Here is an 18,635-nt window from a genome sequence, read left to right as displayed (position 1 = left end):
CCCTGGAGATCACTGAGGGTCAAATAGGCTGTCTGCGTGAGAGTGTTTTATATACCATTCCAGGTCGTCTTTTGTTTCAGAGCCCTACACAGAGATGAGGGGGGTAAAAGGAAAAAAGAAGATAGGAGGACTCGAGGGAACAAATGAATAAATCCAATTTGTGGCTGAAGATTTAAGTCCACATTGTGTTACAGTTCTGTTTTTCTCTTTTTAGACCAAATTAGAACAATTACCAGAACACATCAAGGAGCCAGTCTGGGAAACGGTACCAGAAGAAAAAGAAGGCAGCAAGTCCTAAAGGCTCAGTGAGTGCACTGGTGCCAGCATTGGCCCCGAGACGGGGTCAGACATATGTGTTGACATAGAGAGGCTTCCATTCGGGGCGACCGTGAGTCCACCTGACCGCTCCGTCGAGCCCACATGAGCCCACATGCTGATCTGCTCAAAGCAAGGGGTGGAATTTCAGTGACACACTGGACTATAGTGAAAAACCACTTGACCTGTTCTGTACACATCATCATTTCAGTTCTGATTTTAACAAATGTGAGCAAACCACTTTGACTACTGTGCAGCAAAAAAATTGAGTTTATATTTTGTTGCTCTGTTACTGTTCAAGGATTAGTTCGCACTGATTTTAACTTGTATCATTTCACCTGAAAGTGAATGTTTGAAATATTCCTTACGCACATTTTCTCTTTTGAGCCACCTAGAAGGAACCTTCGGTTAATTTGGTTAATTTAACACCGAACAGTTAAAGTTCTTCGTATGTACCTCAGCGCGAGCTGGCAGATGCTAGTTTGGGGATGGTAACCTCCAAATCTTACCTCATTGAAGCGTGACATTCTCGACCGTGAATATACCATGCAGCAGCTCGCGCACAGTGGTGGCATGCACTGAACTCGTCTTGCTGCCCAAACCCTTACCAGGCCTCCTGGAAGGATCACCGTTAAGGAATTTGAGCTCTTGAGAAATCACTATCACTTTTTTCATCCTGTGATTCATTCATTCAATAGGCTTTTATTTTGTTAGCTCTGTAACCAGCACTGTAGAAAATACCAGACATTGAATGGAAATAATGGCTTTTGAAAACTGTGCAGAGCACAGATACATAATTTCCTTATTAAGCCTCACATTGCTAAGGCCTCTTTCTTTTGGTAAATGGCATTCTTTTTGTTTGGAGAGGTCTACTTTTCCATGAAATTAAATCAGAGTTAAAGGCCTGAAAGAGGCAAGGCTACGATGTGCTGAAACTGCTGGTGTATCAACCCCAAGGGAGTGATTCATTTCCTTTTTACAGCACAGTCGGGTCCATGTCTTCTTGCAGTTTCCTTCACATCTTTGGGGTCCTTATGACTTCTCAGTTTTTCCCCCCTTAAACTGGAGTCCCGGTTCTCTTTTCCCCGACCTACTATCAGGTGTCAGCGTTTTGAATGCATACTGCTTATGTATCAGACTTACAGTACTGTCGGTAACATGAGAACAGTTACAGCCTTCTGCCCCGTGACCTCATTCACTTCACAGCTCAGTTGTTGGCGGTGTCATTCACAAATGCCTAACGCATCCTCGTCCCAGGCTTAAGCCTCGGGATTAAGAACTAGCCGATAAAACGAGCAATAATGATGGAACTATATCTAGCAAAGCAGCAATCTGTGACCCATTTTTACTTGAAATAATCTCTTAAATATAGATCCACACCTAAGCTTCGTGTGTGTGTACAAACAATATTAATCACTGTATCATGATTTATACAGATTTGCCTCCAGTGACTCTGCGTGTGAGCTCCTTTAAAGGTTTGCATCAACTTCGAGCTGTTTTCAGACGAAATCAGTCTATAAACCAGATTACTTAGCTTAGCACTTCAGATGACATTAAAATCTTGTTTTAAGGTGAATNAAGATGATTTATACAGATTTGCCTCCAGTGACTCTGCGTGTGAGCTCCTTTAAAGGTATGCATCAACTTCGAGCTGTTTTCAGATGAAATCAGTCTATAAACCAGATTACTTAGCTTAGCACTTCAGATGACATTAAAATCTTGTTTTAAGGTGAATATACAAATAAACTACATACATAACAAAAACTAGTGGTATTTCTTTGACAAAAGTATTTGGCATATTTGAAACCTACTTCCTGAATAAACAAGACGATTTCTTCATCCTGACAGGCTTTTTTTAATTGGTTCTCCCTAGAAAAATGCCTACTTGAAAATCAGAATTAATTCCCAAGTACCCATGTTTTGTCCATGTGGGGAAGGGAGGTCATGAGAGAAAAGGACCTCATTGAATGGATCACAAGGCAGGTGGTAGGAAGTGAGATTATTTTTGTTACTGAAGTGTAACCCTGGGTTCATTGTTGCTTTCTCTGATCTAGATATATTTTTATATTAAATAAAATAATCTTACCCTCTGTTTAAAGTTATTGATAGACCTCCATAGATCAGACTCAGTCAGGGCCTAGTTTTGATGCTTTCAAAGCAAATCATGGACGGGTTCCCTTGGCCACTCAAACATGTCACAGTAAATACATCCAGCAGTTATTTTCAGCCAGTAGTCTAATCTCCTAACATTCCTTCTTATTAAAGCTGCCGTCGCTCCTTTCCTACGTGATGATATTTAGTTTTACCGCAACATGAACGAGTAGCAGAGTAGAGAAAACAAAGCCTTCGGAGTCAGGCCTGAGTCAGGTAAGAGTTTGACCCCCTAACTGCCTTAAACTTGGGTGGGATACTTAACCCTGTCAGAGCCTCAGTGTACTCATTAGTAAAATGCGGGAAACCATACCTACTTACGAAGGTTAGGAGTGTTCAATTAGATCGCTTAGCAGCGCCTCTCACCCCGGACGGGTAACAGACATCCGGTATGTGACAGCTGTCAACCGGGTGGCGGTGCAGATCCGGTGAGGCTCGTGTGTTTGCGTGTGTGGGTACTGCTCACAAGCAGCTGGCAAGGACCTCAGTGTCTCTGAGGCAAGGGCAACACTGCAGTGGCTACAAAGTCTCATTTACTCACTGAAGTTGATGCAAAGTTTAATTTAGATGAGAAAGCGCATAACATGCTTATTATAATCACCACCACCCATTATGCCAAGCATTTTGCATGGTCATTACAGATGCTGTTACTTAATCTTCATAACAACCCAGTAAAGTAGTTATAATTATCACCTCCAGTTTACAGGAGAGGGAACCAAGTGATGACTAGCTCACTCGGTCACCCAGTTCACAGAAGAAGCTGAGACCAAAAGTGCAGCTGATTGGTGTGAGTTCCAGTTCAAGACAGGGACAGCCTAGAAGGGGTAGGAAGTACTCAGATACCCACATATTCAATGCAGAATGTTCAAACCTAAAATCCAAATTCATTTCGCCTTGTACATGAGCAAAATGTGCTCATTTCCCTAAAGCTTAGAAGTAAAGAGTTTGGGGGAGCCTGGGTGGCTCAGTAGGTTAAGCATGAGACTCTGGATCTCAGTCCAGGTCTTAATCTCAGGGTCATGAGTTCAAGCCCTGTATTGGGCTCCACGCTCAGCGTGGAGCTGACTTAAAAAGAAGTAAAGAGATTGGGGGGGAGATACCTAACGAATAAAAGATGTAAATGGGTGTGAATAAAGGCAAGAAGCATAACACACAGGCAATCCCTGTGGTCTCAGGGCTGACACTGGTCCTAAGTGTCCGATGGGGCAGCAGGAGTGTTGAGGCTTCAGCAAGGGGGTCCCACTGGGTCACGAGAACAACCGGCATGGAGATGGTTTACAGGAGGCCTTCAGGCCAGGCCCATCCAGGGTTCAGCAGACTGCAGCTTGTGGCTCTCAAACATTTCTCAGCTGCTGGAGCCAGGCTTATGGCTGACTGCCTGCGATCCCCAGGGTTCTCTGTGCAAATCCCTGCTCAATGCCTAACCCTGCCCTCCTTAAATCCTTGCTATTGTTACTCACTTCCAGCTATCGTTTCTCTGGATGGCTCCTAATCCTCTTTAAAATGATATATTTATACCTCAACAGCTCAGCAGTATTTAAGGGCAGGTCATGGGCAACTGACCCATGTGAAAAATGCCGATTGAATTTTAGGTTCCTTGACCAGAGGCTTATCAAGTTATTTCATTCACAGTTGTTTTTTTTTTTTTTCTAAGATTTATTTATTTGAGAGAAAAAGAGATACAGAGAGCACAAGCAGGGAGGAGAGGAAGAAGCAGGCTCCCGGCTGAGCAGGGAGCCCCATGTGGGGCTCAATCCTGGAACCCTGAGATCATGACCTGAGTCAAAGGCAGACACTTCACCAGCAGAGCCCCCCGGACGCTTCCCATTCGTGTAGTTTCTTAACTTGAGCACAGGTGCCGTGCATCAGTCACTCCTCAGTGTTGCTTAAATATCGACACACGAGGAGACAGGGATGACACGCCCTTCACACCCAGCCAGTCAAGGTGCTGTCGGCGCAGAGCCGCAGCAGCTGCTGGGCGCGTGTCTTCAGGGGTGAGGAGGTGGGGAGAAGATTCAATTAAGCATTATGAAGCAAATAAAGGATAGCGTCAGAGTGACTTGAGTGGTTACTTGAGGTGGGCTTGGGCAATTTCTCTCTGAGGAGGGAAGAGTGTCAAGAAGACAGCCATGCGGAGCCAGGGGGGAAGAGCAGTCCCGGCAGCAAGATCAATGAATGGCAAGGGCCCATGAGTTTGGTGTGTCTTGGGGACAACGACGGAGGAACACAAAGACCAAGTAGGCAAGGGCTAGACCGTGTCGTGTGTCATGGCTGTGGGAAGGAGCATGGATTTAATTCGGAGTGTGAATGGGAAGCCGTAGGGAGGTTTGGAACAGGAGAGTGACAGATCAGGTTGATGCTTTAGAACACGGTGTGCTGGCTGCTGGGCACGGACTGGGAAAGGGGGCAGAAACACCAGCTAGGACCTGCTGCGGGGTCCAGGTGTGAGGACACAGCCTGGATGAGAGATGCAGTAATGGAGGCAATGAGAAATGGTTGGATTCAGAATATGGTTTGGAGGTGGAGCTGACGGAAGGGCCTACTGGTAGATTGAAATGAGATCTAAGAGCAAGAAAAGACTGAAGAATGACTCCTCATTTTTGGCTTAAGCAGCTGGGTACATGGTAGTGCTATTACAGAGGTGGAAAAGGCTTGGGGGGGGGGTCTCAGGAGGAAATCGGAAGTTTGGCTTTGGCCTTGCCATGTTTGCAATCTGCGGATAGATGTCCGGTAGGCAGCTAGGTTCATGAACTGAATTCTGGGGAGAGGTCTGGGCTGCAGGTACAAATTGGGAAGCAATCAGCCTACCAATGGTATATAATGTTGGGGTGCGTGAGCTCACCTGGAGGGGCAATGTGGGGAGGTGAGAAGAGTACCGACGACAAGCCTAGGAGCCCCAAGCAGGAAGAGATTTGTTAAACAGGAAGAGGTGGGAGCAAAGGAGATGAGTGAGGCTGGAGTGAAATCAGAGGAGTGTAGGTTCTTACAACCTGGAGTACTGGAGGAAAGAATTCATTGGTTGAACTGGGATGCATCTGTTGGCAGATAGAGTATGACAGGTAGGTCACTGGTGACCGCTTCTCCGTGGAGTGACAAGGATGAGCATCTATGTGCCTGGAGTGAGCTGAGTGAATAAGGAGGTGCAGAACAGTTTTGAGAATGTTCGGTTATCTCTTGCTACGTGAGAAACGCCCAACCCCTAGGAGCTTCAGTGACACTGTCTTTGCACCCGAATTACAGCTTGGTCGCGGCTCTATGGGGACAGTGCCCCATTTGGTATCAGGTGCAGTGGCTGTAAGATGAGAGCTGGAGTGATCTGCAGAGTCACTCACCACCCCCCGCCAACGTTCCTGGTGGTTGAGGCGGGCTGCCAGCCGGAACCCCTGAAAGTGCTCTGGGCTTCCCACAATACAGGGCTGAGCTCCTAGGGCAGGTCCTGAGGGAGAGCCAGGCGGAAGCCCTATCGCTTTTGATGGCCAAGTCTTGGAAGTCACCCAGTGTCCCTTTTGCCTATTCTCCCCAGTGAGTAGCCACAGAGTGAGAAGAGCCAAAATTAAGACAGTAGGTGGAGGGTGAAGGGGGTGAGTAGGCACCATGCCTGGGGCCCACGGGATTTCCAATTTAACTTTTTTTTAAAAAGATTTTATTTATTTATTTGACAGAGAGACAGCCAGCGAGAGAGGGAACACAAGCAGGGAGAGTGGGAGAGGAAGAAGCAGGCTCATAGCAGAGCAGGGAGCCCGACGCGGGGCTCGATCCCAGGACTGTGGGATCACATCCTGAGCTGAAGGCAGATGCTTAACTACTGAGCCACCCAGGCGCACCAGATTTTTAATTTCTTTTCAATGTTCCATTTCTTTCAAAATCAGAAGAAAGAATGAGGAAGAAGTACAGTCCTCGCTGGATTATGTTCATCTTTAGACCAATGAGTGATAAATTATTTTTAATATTTATTATTTATTTACTCAATATTTATCTTTTGACCCATGAAGGCAAAAGCGTATGGGCTCATTGGAAGCCCCATAATGGGACCCTGAACTGGGGTCAAGGAAGGGTTTTTCTTTGGTTTTGTTTTAGTAAAGGTGACGCTAAGGCAGTTTGCAGAAGGAATGATCCATTAGCGACGGACGGAGTGAGGGCGCAGCAGAGAGAGGGAATGAAGTGCTTCGGGAGCGGAGTGCTCGGATAGCCAGAGAGACGACACCCAGCAGAGGAGCCGACAGCTGGAGAAGGAGGAAAGGGACCCCACCTCCACCGACCCGGGAAGAGGGCGAGAGCGTGGGCACAGGTGTGGAGAAGTCTTGTGGGAGATGAAGTGGTCATAGGGTGCACCTAGTCCTGTGCAGCCAAGGTTGTGTCAAGGTCATCAGCTGGACATGAGAGTGAGTGGAAGGTTTGAGGGCAGGCAGCATGGGGAGAAGTCATCTCAGGAGGGGGAGAGTGACATCACCAGGACGAGCATATTGCCTCCCAGGTACAGGTGAGCTGTTAGCGAATGGTTAGTGGCTTTAGCCGGGGTTCAGGTTTTGCCAACTGAGTATTTAGTGGGAGAGAGGGGCACGAAGGTCAAGGTCATGGCAAGGAAATGGCAAGAGTGCTGGGCTGTGGATAAGGATGAGGATGAGGAAAGCCAGGGTTTGAACACAGTGACCAGTGTTAAAAAATGAGATTAACAGGTTGCGGGGCTCAGGCTGGTGCGTTATTGGGTGAAGGTGTTAGAAAGTGAGCTGGAAGCGAATGTCTCAGAGGCGGTTCAGAAATGTGTGCTTGCATGGGGCGCCTGGGTGGCACAGCGGTTAAGCGTCTGCCTTCGGCTCAGGGCGTGATCCCGGCGTTATGGGATCGAGCCCCACATCAGGCTCCTCTGCTATGAGCCTGCTTCTTCCTCTCCCACTCCCCCTGCTTGTGTTCCCTCTCTCGCTGGCTGTCTCTATCTCTGTCGAATAAATAAATAAAATCTTAAAAAAAAAAAAAAGAAAAAGAAATGTGTGCTTGCAAGGCCTACGGTAGTGGTGCCCAAACTTCGGCGTGTGTTGGAAGCGTGCAGAGGGCTTGTTCAAACACAGACTGCTGCGCCCATCCCCGGGTTCTGGGTTCAGTGGGAGAGGTGGAGCCTGAGAACTGGCATTTCTCATGAGCTCCCAGATGCTGCAGCTGCTGGCCCAAGGGGCCACAGTGAATGAGAGGCCAAGTTGGGGTGGGAGAAAAGCTCTTCAGAACGAAGGAGACCTTTGAGGGACCTTTGAGGCCAGAGTGGGGGATGGATCTGCTCTCCACCTGAATGTGGAAGTCCATGTCCAGCTTTGGTCCAATCTAAAGCTGGTGCTTCGAGACAAAGTGGTGCAGTCGCCAGTGAGTGATGGCGAGTGGGTTGAGTAGGACATGGCTTCAAAGGGACTAGCATTTTTGAGGCAGAAAAGAGAAAAAGTGGAGGCAACAATTAGGCGTGGGGAGGCAACTAGCCCTACTCTCTTGACCCCAAGGGATGTGGGTGGGGTGAAAAATTTGTGAGTGCTTGAAAGGATGACAGGAAGTGGGGATCCTACTTCCGGAAGGGCAAGAACATAGAAGAATGTCAAGAGATTAAGGATGTGGGGGGGGGTATGTGAGAGAGGGGGTCAGGCCTGGAGGTGTATAGAACAATTCAGGAACAAACAGCCAGCAGTAGACAGGCAGTGTTACCCCTGAGATTATGAGACTTACTGGAACAACCGCTCCTAAAATCTAGAAAAGTGCATCAGATCTTCTGGTTTCCTGAAGGTATCATTTTAATATTACATTGAAATAAGCACAAATATATAATTGACTCAAAAAGAAATTTGCAGGACATTTAATATAAAAGCAAGAGCCTTGGAGATATTTTAAGCCACGCTTCTAGATCCTTCTCACGTACTCACACTTGGGAGAGAAAGTAGAAGCCCTGTCCCTAGGTCTTGGGTGAAGGGTGTTGGAGGGAAGCATTTGTCCTTTAAATTGGAAAATGGAAAATCTCCAAGACTCAAGGGTGTGACTTGCTGGGACTGAGCTTGGGGACGTTCACGTCACAGATTCTGCTGCTTCTCACTGGCCCGTGGGGAGGAGTGAGCCCCAGCTCGCCAGCGGGTTCTATTTTATGGGCCAGGAGTCGGTCTTGCTCCCTCTCTGGACTTCAGAGTCTCCTGGGTCTCCAAGTCGGGCCTCTCTGGAGCAGCACGGTGCCCACCTAAAGGAACAGGGAGCATGTGTGAGATGGTGGGGTGTCCGTTTCCTGCCCTTCTCGCCCTTCAGAATCTGCCGGGGTCACTGAGTTGCGTGGTTGATGAGACTGAAGGAAGGGGTGCAGCTCGGGCAGATTAGCGGACTGGAGGTCAGACCTTCCAGAGGAATCTTCTAATGATCTTAGGGTTCTTAGCCGGCCTGGTCCCGCCCCCTGCCACCTGCCCCGACGTTGCCCATCGTGTTCAGTCGCCAGGAGATGACGAAGAGGCTGGCAAAGCAGAGGAGCGGCAGGAAGAGGGCCCTCGCCGAAGGCATCGATCCGCAGCAGCCCAGGAGGTGGCACGGAGCCTGGCTCCCCGACAACCCCCCCCCAGGCCGGGATGGGGCAGCAGTTCAGCTGGGAGGAGGTGGAGGCTGCTGGTGAGATGGACGTGGCCGAGCTCCAGGAGTGGTACAAGAAGTTCGTGGTGGAGTGCCCCAGCGGCTCTCTCTTCATGCACGAGTTCAAGCGCTTCTTCAAGGTCACAGGCAACGAGGAGGCCACCCAGTATGTAGAGGGCATGTTCCGAGCCTTCGACAAGAATGGGGTAAGGAGGCACCGAAGGGAGGACGGCGGCCAGCCCGCCTGGCTCATGTCCCGTTGAGCTGAAGGACCATCCGTGGTGGAGGGAGTGCCCCGTCCCCAGTCCTCCTGCTCTTTTCTCTCCATTCCATGCCCACCTTTTCTGTCTCTCTTTTCCCTGTACTCCTCTCTCTTCCCATCATTCTGTCCTTTCCCATCTTTCCTTCCCTCCTCTCTGTCTCACCTTCTCTCCCTCCGTCTCTATGCTCTTCCTGACTCCCCCTCTCCTCCTGCTGAGAGCTGAAGGTAGCCTGAGCAGAAGGGCACACAGGGAAGTCTGCAATCTGTGTATTTTTGGCCAAGGCCCTACAGCCTAAGGGCGTGGTTTTTCACACCCTCCAGAGCCCCTGTCACTCTAAAGATAAGGAGCTGAAGAGCTCCCAAAGGGCTGAGCTGTCTTGGTGTAGACCGCGAGCTTAGCTTCCCCTCGTTGGGGTCCTTGGAGTTGAGCCCAGTCAGGTCTTCCCACCCAGCACGCTGGAGGGGCCTCCTGTGCTGATGGGGCCACTGGACAGGCAATGCCGAAGTCCTTTACGAGTCTCCAAGTCATGGAAGCTTCCAAGAAATCATTCAGCCATGGGATTTCTTCAAGCCTTCCGATGGCATCTGCAGCCGAGAAGATGCTCTATGTTGTAAGTGCGTATCTGGAGATCGAATCTTCATTCTTGAAGGTTGTCTGTCCAGTGCCTCCATGATCCTTCAGATTTGCCTCAAGTACTATTTCTGCCCCCCAAATTGAGGGGAGGGTCATGGGCCTAGATAACGGATCTGGAGAAGGCCTCTATACCCCACTTCTCCATGCGTGGAGAGCTTCACTTTCTAGGCTGGATCACTGGAAATGCCCTTCAGGGCTGACCTTGGCCTGGTACCAGTCAGCTTGCATCTCAGCAGCTGTCGGGGGATGGAGGGTAGGGCGAGCGTCCTCAGGGCAACAGAAACCTCCTTAGAGCTGAACCCTACAAACTCCCTCTCAGGGCACAGACTGAACTTCAGACTTCTTCCAGCTCCTTCTCTGCTCCCTCTCCTCCAAGCCCACCGCAGCCTACTTCTTTATCCAGATTAAATGATGACACAACCAGGACAAAAGGAAGTGAACTGATTTGGCCAAGATCATGTACGGAAGGGTCCTGCCTCCCAGTCAAGTGGGTCTGCTTAGAAGGCAGTGTGGCTTTGGTTTTGTTGTTTTTTTTGTTTTTTGAGGTTTTTTGAGAAAGAGAAAATGATTTTTTTTAAAAGATTTTATTTACATGACGGAGAGGAAGAGAGCACAAGTAGGGGGAGTGGTAGGAGTGGGAGAGGGAGAAACACTGAGCAGGGAGCCCTATGCAGGGCTTGATTCCAGGACCCTGGGATCATGACCTGAGCTGAAGGCAGACGCTTAACCAACTGAGCCACCCAGGCGCCCCAGAGAGAAAATGAGTTTTAACAAAACAAAACAGGTCATACGTGACAAGACTTACTATCATAAATACATCAGTCTTGCCCATATTCATCCAAAAATTCAGTACGATAGCAACTCAAGATCCAAAAGTGATTGTCAAGCTCGTGGGCATAATATAGCTGAACCCCTTAAACCTACCTCATCTCTTCTTACAAGTTAGCACATGGTAGGCATTGATTGCTTTGTTCCTCTCTTTATAACTTTGTTTAAAGATTTTATTGATTTGGGGCGCCTGGGTGGCATAGCGGTTAAGCGTCTGCCTTCAGCTCAGGGCGTGATCCTGGCGTTATGGAATCGAGCCCCGCATCAGGCTCCTCTGATATGAGCCTGCTTCTTCCTCTCCCGCTCCCCCTGCTTGTGTTCCCTCTCTCGCTGGCTGTCTCTATCTCTGTCAAATAAATAAATAAAATCTTTAAAAAAAAAAGATTTTATTGATTTATCTGATAGAGAGAGAGAGACAGAGCATAAGCCAGGGGAGGGGCCAGAGGGAGAAGGTGAAGCAGACTGCAGCACGGAGCTCCGATGTGGGGCTCGATCCCAGGACCCTGTGATCATGACTTGAGCCGAAGGCAGTCACTTAACCGACTGAGCCACCCAGGTGCCCCTGTAACTTTTCTTCTGATAGGATTTCAAATGTATCCCAAGCTGAAAGAGTAGTGTACGTGGCTCCCATGTGCACTTCATCCAGTTGTTTCCATTTTGCCTTATCTGCTGTGTGTATGTGTGTGCCTCTCTTTCAAAGTTGGAGATGTCATGCCCTTTTACCTCTAAGTAGTTCAGTGTGGTTTTTCCTAAGAACAAGGACGTTCTCTTAAATAACCTAATACAAGGATCAAAGTCGGGAAATTCAGGGGCACCTGGGTGGTGTGGTCAGTTAAGCATCCAACTCCTGGTTTCTGCTCAGGTCCTGATCTCAGGGCCGTGAGATCGAGCCCCATGTCAGGCTGTGTGCTGGGGGTGGAGTCCGCTTCAGTGTCTCTCCCTCTCCCTCTGCTCATCTGTATGCTGTCTCTCAAATAAATAAATATATCCTTTTTAAAAAATCAGGAAATTCAACATTGACCCAATTTCATTACTTAATCCATATTCAAGTTTTGAAAAATTGACATGTAATATATTCTTTATAGCTTCTTTCTTTCTCTCTTTCTTTCTTCTTTCTTTCTTTCTTTCTTTCTTTCTTTCTTTCTTTCTTTCTTTCTTTTTCTTTCTTTCTTTCTTTCTTTCGTTCTTTCCTTTCTTTCTTTCTTTCGTCTGATCACACATTGAATTTACTTGTCCTGCCTTTTTAACCTTTAATTCGGATTCTTTAATCTCAGCTTTTCTTTATCTTATTTGACCCTGACATTTCTGAAGGTTGCAGGCCAATTAATTGTGTAGAGCGTCTCACAGTTTGGGTTTGTTCAGTGTAGCTTTGTGATTAGTTTCAGGTTTAACGTTTCTGGCACAGATGCGCCAGAAGTGAGGTCATGTCCTTCTCAGGGCCTCCTGTTGAGGGCACATGATGCTGGTCTGTCCCATTCCCGAGTGGTTAACTTCCATCATTGTATCTGCCAGTTTCCTCTGCTGCAAAGTTACCTCCCTTTGTAATTAACAAGCATCTTACAGGGAGATACTTTGAGACTATGTAAATATCCTGTTGCTGCTCAGATTTTCTTTGGCTAGGTTTGGCATCCATCAATAACTTTTTTTCTCTTTTAAGATTTTATTTATTTACTTGACACTGAGAGAGAGAGAGAGAGAGCACAAGCAGGGGGAGTGGCAGGCAGAGGCAGAGGGAGAAGCAGACTCCCCGCTGAGCAAGGAGCCAGACTCAATCCCAGGGCTCTGGGATCACCACCTGAGCCGAAGGCAGATGTTTAACCGACTGAGCCAACCCGGCGCCCCATCGATAATTTTCTAATTCTACCATCCCTTCTTTGTTTATTAATTGGAATTTTACTACTAAGGAAGAGCTTTCCTAGAAGTGCGTTAAGTTCCTCTGTCAGGGACTGAACACTTCCTTCTTTTCTTTTCCCACTTAATTTCTGTCTCCAAACCCATATCCATCTCCACTCCCCACGTCGGCACAATCTTTACATGAGTGAGTCTCATTTCTGGGCAATTGGTCTGAACTTTCCGAGGCAAATAAGATCAAGAGGCCACAGGTCCGGCTCACGTGTCAGTTCTAGGGGGATCGAATTGGGGGTTTGGAGGACACGTGGTTGGCGCGGTGCGCCTGTCTCTGCCACTCCTCTCCCTTGTAACGCTCTTCTGTCCGGCGGTTGCCCTGTGAGGCACTGGGACGGAAGAAAAGGGAGGGTGAAATCAAATGTCATTTGGGATCTTTATGTAACCTGAGGTAATATGGTCAGGGCTGGTGCGCGAATGCAGCCAATTCAGGGAGAAATGGGGCAGATAATCCCACAGAGCAGATCACACGCCTGTCACTTCGGCTCTTGCTCTTGAGCTGACAGAGGCATTTCCATCACCTTCCGGTTGCCGCTGTGGGTAATTGAAGCTGACGAGGGCCGGGCACAGAGGATGAGATCAGTCCCTGCTGGAAGCTTCCCAGGACTGGTCCTGGGGTTGAAGCATCCTTACAGGTGAGGTCACTTGTCAGGAAGGGCTACTCTACTGTGTGCCTCATGGAAGGCAGGGGCTCGTTGTGGCGACCGTATCATGCTGAGGGAGGATGTTGTGGAGAACAGAATGTTCTAGACAAAGAATGTGGGAGAATCTATAGGTCTGGAGAGTAAGGATTTGTCAGTGGTTTTGTGGTTTTGTTTTTCTCTCTGTGGTACTAGGTACGAGGCTCATTTTTCAGACAGTAATAGACCTTGAGAGGAGAAGGAAAGTTCTCCAACTTGAACTAGAGAAGACATGTAGCTTGAAAGGCTCTGCCACTTCCTCGATGGGTTTTCCTTGGGCAACTTACTTAACCTCTGAGCCTAAGCTTCCTCGTCCATAAAGTGGGTATAACAAACCCGAGGGTAATGGCATGTGTGACATTGATGGTTCCTACCAGCCATTTTGCATACATTTTTCTACTCTTAAAGAAACATAAGATTGATTTTTAGTAAGCTTAATAACCAATTACTAATGAAAATAGCCTTTTATTTTTTTTTAAGATTTTATTTATCTATTTGACAGAGAGAGACAGCCAGCGAGAGAGGGAACACAAGCAGGGGGAGTGGGAGAGTAAGAAGCAGGTTTCTAGCAGAGAAGCCTGATGTGTGGCTGGATCCCAGGACCCTGGGATCACGCCCTGAGCCGAAGGCAGACACTTAACGACCGAGCCACCCAGGCGCCCCTGAAAATAGCCTTTTAAAGGAGAACCAAGCAATCATTACATCGTACACCTTGAACTCACACAATGTTCTTTAAAAGGCTAGTCTGCAATTATATCTCGATAAAGCTGCGGGGGGGTGGTTAGAAACAAGCCAGATAACCTTCAGTGAGTGAGGAGAACAGCGAGGGGCCATTCGTGCAGTGGGGGCCACTCGGCAATAGCAGGGAAGGAGGTGTTGATACGCTCAGCAGCTTAGATGGGTCTCCGGGGCACCGCGCCGAGTAAAACCAGCCAATCTTAGAGCTGCACGCTGCGTGGTCCCATGTGTATACCATTCTCCAAGCGGACATACTACAGTGCTGGAGACCGGATCAGCGGCTGCCGAGGGTTAAGGCCGGAGGAAGGATATGACTGTTAACACAAGAGAATGTCCTTGTGTTGAGAGTTACTCCTATCTACACATGTGACAAAATCTCACAGAACCGTAGACTTACACACAGTGCATTAAAGACTAGTGAACAAAAGAGAAAAAAAAAAAACATTGCTAAGAACCTACCCTAAAAAAATTACCAGAGATATAAGAAAACATATGTATACGCAAAGATATTCGTTGTGTAACATAAAATATTGAAATCACGTTCAGCAAGAGGGACTGCAGAGTACCCCACAAAAAAATAAAATGATTTCAAATAATTTTAAAGACATGGGGCATTTTAAGATAAAAATCCAGGAGATAAAACCGTAGCTACGGTCTGACCTCAGTCAGATAAATCCAGGGTGGGGCTTGTGGAGAACCAGAAGTAACCACATAAAAGCTGTTGAGTAAGACGCTTCGGGTGTTGAGGTGGGCTTGTTTTGTTTCCTTCTTGGTTTTCAGACTTTTTGCTATATGCCTCATTTCCTGTCGTCTTCTGATGCTTACACCTTGCTCGCCCAAGCACCCCTTGATCTCTCTGGGGGTGGGGCTCCTGAGCGGCAGGGCCCAGTGGGACAGGGGTGCTTGGGCCAGCGATGTCATTTCCAATTACAAAGCCCCGTGTGTGACAGCCACTCCTGGGAGAGCGACCCCTTGGGTTGTGGCTTTGAAGAGCTGAGGTCCCCGGCCTCAGAAGCAGGAGCTCCTGGAAGTGGGAGCACCTTGTGAAAGTCAGCCTGACCAGCCCACTGTGGACACCAGCAGCCTCTCTCCTCCAGCCAGACTGGCGCAGGAGAGCAAGAAGCAAGGGTCCCTCTGCCTCTTGTCGGCTGCTTTTGGAGTCATTGTTGGCACATTCTTCTTAGGAGTTTCGGTGGCCTGGTCAGAGTCACCACAGAGGTGGACTGTGGTCCCTTCTCCCTCCCTGCGGTTAGCACCTGAGTTCTGTCTCCCCTGCCCTTTCCTGGGTGGGGGTGGAGGAGGCCTGTCCTGCAGGGAGGGTAATGCCCACCTGGGCCTAGAGATGAGCCGAGCTGGAGCCACTGCCTTCCCTCGGGCTCAGAGGGAATGAAAGGATGAAGGGGGCGCCTGGGTGGCACAGCGGTTAAGCGTCTGCCTTCGGCTCAGGGCGAGATCCCAGCGTTATGGGATCGAGCCCCACATCAGGCTCCTCCGCTAGGAGCCTGCTTCTTCCTCTCCCACTCCCCCTGCTGTGTTCCCTCTCTCACTGGCTGTCTCTCTCTGTCAAATACATAAATAAAATCTTAAAAAAAAAAAAAAAAAGAAAGGATGAAGGACATTTTTAGCGTGAGCTAATCTTCCAGAACTGCCTTAGTCCCAAATTCAAATTAAGTCAATCACATATTCATGAATTCATACATATTTATGAGACCCTGACTCTGCACAGACGAGGCCCTGTGCGAAGCACAAAGGAGAGACAAAGGCAATGGAAGCCCCTCGCTTATCCAGGAGCATAGGACAGAGCTAGAGAATGAGACGTAGGTACCGAACGGCTAAGTGACGCTGCCAGAGTAAGACCCAAACTGCGCGGAACGGAGTTTAGGGGTCGTGAATGCTAGAAGACAGAGCGAGAAAGACCACTGTAGCTGAAGTGGCTGGAGAAGGAAGGCTTCCTGGAGGAGGTGACCCTTGAGCTGGGCCTGGAAGGGTGGGTAGGACGGGGGGATCCCAGACTGGGCAAGGATGCTGAGCTGGACAAGAGCCATGAGCGAAGCGGTAGAGGCCACGAGGGTGGCCGGAGTGTGTGGGGATGGACGGGCCAGAATCAGGCCGGCCTCGGCGCTCCGGGGAAGGCGGGAGGGGCCTCACAGCCCGCGCTCCCCCCGCAGGACAACACCATCGACTTCCTGGAGTACGTGGCCGCTCTGAACCTCGTGCTGCGGGGCACCCTGGAGCACAAGCTGAAGTGGACTTTCAAGATCTACGACAAGGACCGCAACGGCTGCATCGACCGCCTGGAGCTGCTCGACATCGTGGAGGTGAGCGGCTGCCCGGGGCGCCCGCGCACATGAGCTGCGCTGGGCCTCGAGGCCCGGCCGCTCAGGCGGGCGCCCCTGCGGCTGGGGGGCGGGGGAGCGGCATCGGAATCATTCAGGGGGTGCTTTCCGACCACAGTCAGAATTAGGCTAGAAATCCATTACAAAAAAAGATAGTTTAAAAATCCCCATCGGTTTGGAAATAAGGCAACACACTCCTATGTATTCCAGAAATCAGAGGAATTGTATCACACGAACTGGATAATGACGCACACCTTACGTAACAGAACTGGGGACCGTAGCCAACACTGGGCTTGCCGAGGCTCTTTAGCCCGAAAATGTATGTGCTAGAAAATGAGAAGCTGGAAATCAATGATCTTAGAAGCCAGCTCAAGAAATTAGAAGAAAACGGGACGCCTGGGTGGCTCAATCCGTTAAGCACCTGCCTTTGGTTCAGGTCATGATCGCAGGGTCCTGGAACCAGTCCCGCATCGGGCTCCCTGCTCCGTGGGGAGTCTGCTTCTCCCTCTGCCTGCTGCTCCCCCTGCTTGTGCTCTCTCACTCTCTCTGACAAATGAATAAAATCTTTATAAAAAAAATTAGAAAAAAAAAAGAGTAAATTAAACCCAGAGAGTAGAAGGGAAATACTAAAGAGCAGAAATGAATGAAATAGAAAACAAGCGCCCAGAGAAGAAAAGTCGACGAAACCAAAAGCTGGTTCTTTGAAGGACCCACCGCGCTGATATTCGATTAGCAAGAACGAACAAGAACAAAGTCCCCAGTACAGCGGACTGGCAGCTGACCCGAGCCAGCCTGTTCCCTCCCAGAACTGCACTCCCAAGTGGGGGTCGTCCACCCAGGTCACAGATAAAGAAGTCGCCTCCGGGCAGCTCTGTGGTCTGCCCCAGGTCATCCATCCCTTGAGTGCCAGGCCTGGCTGTAGCTCCGGGGCGCCCAGACCCTCTCGGTCGGGCCCACCGTGTCCCAGGCGCCGCGCTGGGCCATGAGGCCCTAGGATTGACAAGACAGGCATCTGTCCACCGAGCGCCCCGTCAAGGAACTAAGGAAAACCCTCACATTCCTCTGTCTCTTCCCCACTTCCCTTCACCAACGGTGCTCACGGGAGAGGACACAGGGCGAAGGAGAAACCTGTTTTTTTCCCTCCAGTCCAGACCCCCGAGTCTCCCATCACCCTGTGTTACACACACGCCCACAAGTACACACGCTCTTCCCCTCCAGATTTCCATCTCTCCCTGTGTGAAGTGGATTTGAGACCACACAGCTGGGTACCTCCCTCACGGAAGGTTTGGGGTTCACTGTGACACTCACCTGGGAAAAGCCACTGGCATCAGGGTGGGGTGGCCTGTGAGGCCTGACAGGAAGTTGGAACTAGGCCAGCGGGACCCAGAGGGAACAGCCCTAGGACGGGTCAGTTTTTCATAGGGTCTGGGTCCTGTGGTCCTAAGATGCACCGGCTGGGACCGGGGGCAGTGCTGGGGACGCAGGGCTGAGGGCCTGGGGTCGTGGCAGAGGGAGGCAGGGAGCTCGCTCGGCAGCAGAGGCCGCAGCCCCGTCCTCTCCCGCAGGCCATCTACAAGCTGAAGAAAGCCTGCAGGGTGGAAATGGAGTCTGAGCAGGGCCAGCTGCTCACACCCGAGGAGGTGGTGGACAGGATCTTCCTTCTGGTGGATGAGAACGGAGATGGTAACGGGGCCGGAGATGGGGGGCATAACACAACAGGGCTGTCACTGGCATGTGATGCTGGAAAGAGTGATTTCAGCTCCCACTGGAGCTACCGACGGAGGCTGGGCAAAGCGCAGGGAAAGCACAGGAGCTTTAGAGTCAGACAAACCATTTCACCGCTCCGCCTGGACCGTTTCCTCATCTGGAAAATGGGATAATAATAATTCCGGGGAACCCATGGGGTGAGGTATTGGAGAGAGGGGCATAGGGCAGGCCCCCCATTCAGGCTACTGAGGCCCTCTGCCCTGTAGGCGGGTGGAGGGAGGGAGCTGGCTGGGAACACCCCCAGAAAAGCCCTCAGGAACATTTTGAAGGGGAACAAAGTAAACTTAAATTCATTTGCAAAGCAAGTCCCTTTAAGAAACCCTTGAAGGGGCGCCTGGGTGGCACAGCAGTTGGGCGTCTGCCTTCGGCTCAGGGCGTGATCCCGGCGTTACGGGATCGAGCCCCACATCGGGCTCCTCTGCTGTGAGCCTGCTTCTTCC

At 49.7% G+C, this 18,635-nt stretch overlaps 1 protein-coding gene across 8 annotated transcripts in view; it reads left to right on the top strand.

Annotated features, from left to right (window-relative positions):
* GUCA1B (guanylate cyclase activator 1B) overlaps positions 1 to 18,635 on the top strand; it is a 34,922-nt gene extending 16,287 nt beyond the window's left edge. For 2 of the 8 annotated variants that reach the window (XR_004622054.1, XR_004622053.1), the window contains exons 7-8: positions 215 to 1,886; positions 2,045 to 2,405. Coding sequence is in view for 6 of the 8 variants with exons in the window: in XM_034647956.1 (XP_034503847.1) it covers positions 9,045 to 9,251; positions 16,261 to 16,410; positions 17,994 to 18,308 (672 nt within the window). In the remaining 2 variants the exon portion in view is untranslated. The other 6 variants (XM_034647956.1, XM_034647958.1, XM_034647955.1 and 3 more) reach the window with 6 other exon arrangements.

The sequence above is a fragment of the Ailuropoda melanoleuca genome, chromosome 19, assembly GCF_002007445.2.
Source record: "Ailuropoda melanoleuca isolate Jingjing chromosome 19, ASM200744v2, whole genome shotgun sequence".
NCBI lineage: Eukaryota > Metazoa > Chordata > Mammalia > Carnivora > Ursidae > Ailuropoda > Ailuropoda melanoleuca.
The sequence above is the reverse complement of the archived record's forward strand: the minus strand, read 5'-3'. Positions and strand labels throughout refer to the sequence as shown.